The sequence below is a fragment of the Bos taurus genome, chromosome 11 (genome assembly GCF_002263795.3).
Source record: "Bos taurus isolate L1 Dominette 01449 registration number 42190680 breed Hereford chromosome 11, ARS-UCD2.0, whole genome shotgun sequence".
NCBI lineage: Eukaryota > Metazoa > Chordata > Mammalia > Artiodactyla > Bovidae > Bos > Bos taurus.
The window spans coordinates 101,133,274-101,137,479 of NC_037338.1; the positions used below are offsets into that span (position 1 = coordinate 101,133,274).

Sequence of the window (4,206 nt, forward strand, 5' to 3'; positions counted from 1 at the left end):
TTATAGACGGCGCTCCTCAGCTGAGCACTCTGGGGGGCCCATGTCGACGTGTTGTCTTCGTACAGAAGATGTTAGGTGGGAGAAGACTGCCCAACCATGGTGTCCCCTGTCTTTGGTGCCAGCCTTCCTCCGTGGTCGCCCCCCCATCTCGGGCCAGGGCCCCGGCTCCCTGCCTGGACGGTGAAAGCCCCCTGCCTGGGTCCGGGTCTCCCTTGGCGTGTGTCTTGCAGCATCTTTGGCACCGGGGCACTGTTTGGACGAGTTGATGCCTCACTTACTACAGCTGCTGCCTGATGGTCTGCTATTGCTCCCACCCCCAACCTCTTTTTTTCCTGGACATTTTTATTAATATTTCAAACATGCAAGAAAATATCGGCAAATATTCCCCATCCATTTTAAGAGCTAAATACCTGGAGATCTGCACACCAAGATGGAGCGTTTTGTGTGTGTGTCTTGAATGCGTAACATGAGAGAATGCATCAGCTCCCAGGTGCCTGGGCCAGAGCACAGCATGGCCACACCGGGTGCAGCCGGCCGGGCCGCCAGGGAGCGCAATCGCCCTGCTTCCAAAGCAGGTGTTTTCCGAAGAGCCTCACCCTCACTAATCTGGAGAGTAATCTCCTTCAAGGATTGGGGGGGTGCTATGTGGGGATGGCACGAGAGACCCCCAAACCTTTACAGAGCTGGGGGGTCGAGAGGTGTGGGGAGGTTAAAGAGGAAGGTTAGCCAAACTCAGTGGGAGTGGATTTAACAGATCAGCGCCCATAGCAGTTTGATTGTTCTGATTTTCAGGTTTATTGAACTCGAATGTACAAGCAACTGGAGAGGACAGCTTTGTTGTTGATTTCTGTTTAATGATGAAAGCCTAATGACAGGTTATCCACTGTTTGAAGGCCCTCCCCTCTCCCCCTCCCCGCTTTATCTCGGATTTCTCCATCGAGGTTAACCTAAGCCTAGTAAATTAAAAGCCACCGGTGCATACCCACAGCGCGCGTGAACACGTGCGGGAGCATTTCCCCCTCGGTGACCTCCAGGCTCTCAGTTCTCACCGTTGGTGACTGCGGGGGTAGTCCTTCAGTCCCGAGTAGAAGGCCCGAGCGCGTGTGGGCCAGGGCACCTTGCTGCAGGGCGTCCCTCTGCCCTTGGTCTGTTGTTTCCCCCATGTGTCATGAGCACATTCTCTGGCTTCTCTGTGTGCGTAAGTGAGCTACGGCTGGAGTACTTACTCCAGGACGCTGCCTCGCCTCTCCCCGTATCAGAGTGGAGGTGAGCACGTGCCAGGGTGAGAGCCCAGGCTAGGACCCCGCCTGCCTCCTCTGGCCACCCCGTGTTGTACGGCCTCTGCAGCGGGGCTGTCCTTGACTGGTTTCGTGAGCTTTCCCTCTGTGGCTTCAGGGCCGAGTGTTTGCTTCTTTTGCCCACAAAGACCGCCCCCCCCACCGCCCCCCCCGCATCAGCCTGCCACATTTGCAGCAGCCCTCCCGGCTCCTCCCTCCCTCGCCAGTGGCAGAGGCCAAAGGGTACACCGTGCCTCCCAGACTCAGCGTCACTGCCGGCCCCGTCACTGCGGCCCTGAGCCCAGGACGCATGGTCCAAGCAGCTCGCCTCAGCATAAGGCGAAGCTCCGACTCCTGCATCCCCGTCCCACCCCACCATCCCATTTCTGCTCCCCAGTCAGCCCGCCTCTTTTTATGGCTCAGATCTGTCACCCCTTAATGAAGTGACTTTCCAGGCTGTCGAGGATTGAGAACTGCTACCGGGGAACCTAAGTCTCTAATAGAACGGGAAAAACACTGTGAAATGCTCTGAGGTGCCAAGCTGGGCCCAGGCCCAGTGTGGTTCTAAAAAGGCTAATAAGAATCTACCAATTAATTGTGACAGCTCAATGGAGAATTATTCAATTGTGAACAGGGGCAAGCCGTGGCTCCCAAGGGAGGAGAGGTGTTGCCATGGCAACATCGATACAGGTTCTGGTCCTGGCAGTTAAAGCCAGCCGGGGAGTGAAGGGCATCAGACTGCCGAAGCTGACTAGGGTCGGAACGCAGGACTCACCAAAGCCACGTTTGAAGGAGATGCTCCGCCTCGCCCCAGGGCTGCCCAGCGCGGGCTTCCCTCGGGGGCAGAGCAGTTGCTTTCAGAATTCTCCTCGCTTGGAGAAAACCAGGGCAAGAGCTGTCTAGCGCAAAAGGAAAAATGCACCACCCCGTGTGTCTTTCCCTGTACCTCTGACCACAGGTATTTCACCAACTGCCAATTAAGGGGATGCCGGGAGAGGTGTGGGGTACAGGAGACATGATTTCCATCTCCCCGAAGTCAAGGCAACTCACAATTCAGGAAGCAAAGTTCCCAGGGCACAGAGCACCTGCAGGCAAGAGTTAGGCGGGCTTCCCATCAGTTTGCAGTCGCTACAACTTTTATTTCAAAAGACAACAACACATTCACATTCTGAACACTGGACACTCAACCTTGCTGCAGCAAAAAAAGAAATGTATTCCTTCCTCATTCACCTCCCACGAGACTTCTCAGCTTGGCAAACGTACCACCGATGAGGACAGTTGTCAGAAGGGCTGGGCAGTGGGTTCCGGGTGGCATCGCAACACCGCAGCAAGGTTTTCTTGCCAGAGGGATGTTGTCTTAATGGGATGGAGAACAAGAATTTTTTTTCCATTGTTAACTTTCAGAACCACAGTCTGTACCCAGTGGAATGTGCTCGCTCACAGTCGCACTTCAGATGTCAACCCCTGACGTCCTGGTGGAGACTGTCAAAACTTCAGTTATCCTACAGAATCACTCAGGCCACCTACCTTTAAGCCAGGGCCAGCACAACCAGCTCTGCCTGTTCAGATTTGTGGTCCAAGGGCATCCTCGGCTCCAGGCCCCCGGAGGAGGGGGCTGAAACACAGCAGTCTGCCACGGGGCTGTGCCAGATGTGGTATCTCTTGTTACCTTGCCTTTCTGGTCTTTTGAGCTCCTTTTTGACACCATCCAGGGTTTTTTTGCTTCAGCAAAGTTGGAAATCAAAAGTAAGCACCCACCTAACCAATCCTGCTGCTTTTATAATTCCTATTGTCGTCCTTTATAAGAACACCCCACACCTTCTCAGTATCTTGGTTTTTGAGGCCAGAGGAGAAGAGGGGTCAGGTGGAGGGGGCCCTTCCCAGGATGCTGGCCCCTTCACCCCCGGCCAAAACGGAAGCTGAAGCCCCCTTTCTTCCTGCTGTAGCCATTGAGCTCCTCAGCCAGGGTTCCCAACAGGCCCCCCACCTTCTCGGCCTCCCCCAGGAGGAGGCCAGTGGCCTCGCTGCCATCGTCCTGCCTCCCGAGACGCAGCTGGAAGCCAGCACGCGCCTTGCCTGACGCCCGCAGCTCCTTGGCCGTGACGAGCAGGGCGTGTGGGTACGGGGCTCTCGGCCACCCAGGGGAGCCCCACGGAAAGGGGCGTCCCCCCGCCGGGTCCATCCAGCTCATTTCACGTCCGGTGCCCCCTACGGCATCCACAGGCTCCTCTGTGTCCAGCACCGGGAAGCAGGCACCCAGGGGCAGGAACAGGAGGTAGGGCAGGGAGTAAGGGCTCCGCATCTGGTCCAGAGGAGAGAGAGGAGGGGGTTACGGGCTGCACCCTGAGGCCACGCACAGCCATGCGCGTGCTTCCCGGGAACCCGGGCCGCCGTCAAAGGCGTGATCTGGCGGCTTGGTTGAGCCCAGCCTGCAAGCAGCGAGAGGAAGTGTCACCACGTTGCGGGAACCAGGCCTTTATTTTCTTAGCAGGTTCAGGAGCCAGCCACACCAATTAGGCTGATTCTCCCTCTCTTGCAATCTTTTGATGGCTTTGGCAGCTTAGCACACTAATACCACTGCCACTGGGACGGCTTACAGGCGGCCCCGGGAGAGCTGAGCAAATTTGGGCTCGTCCTTCCCTTATTACAATTATTGACTCCTGGGCCATATCATCTCAGAGCCATAGGGTAGAGTTAATAGCAGCTACCCCTCTTCGTTTTCAACTCGATAATAAATGGGTCTGGTTAAGCTGTTTAGCGGGGATGCTCTGCTCATGTCTCTGCGACGTGGAAGCCAGTCTCTCCCGAAAGCAGGAACCAGATCTGACGGCCCAGCCTAACTCAGACGTCCTCCCAGAGAGGAGCGCTTGCCAGTGCCCGCTGAGCACCAACTGTGTACCTGAGTGACAGTGATAGTTGCTCAGTCGTG

At 56.2% G+C, this 4,206-nt stretch overlaps 1 protein-coding gene across 1 annotated transcript; it reads right to left on the reverse strand.

The window, feature by feature from the left end:
• Window positions 1–3,174: 3,174 nt before the first annotated feature.
• On the reverse strand, window positions 3,175–3,579 carry QRFP (pyroglutamylated RFamide peptide). Its single transcript, NM_198222.1, is given in 1 exon segment — window positions 3,175–3,579. A coding segment is annotated over 1 exon segment (405 nt).
• Between the last annotated feature and the right edge of the window lie 627 nt (window positions 3,580–4,206).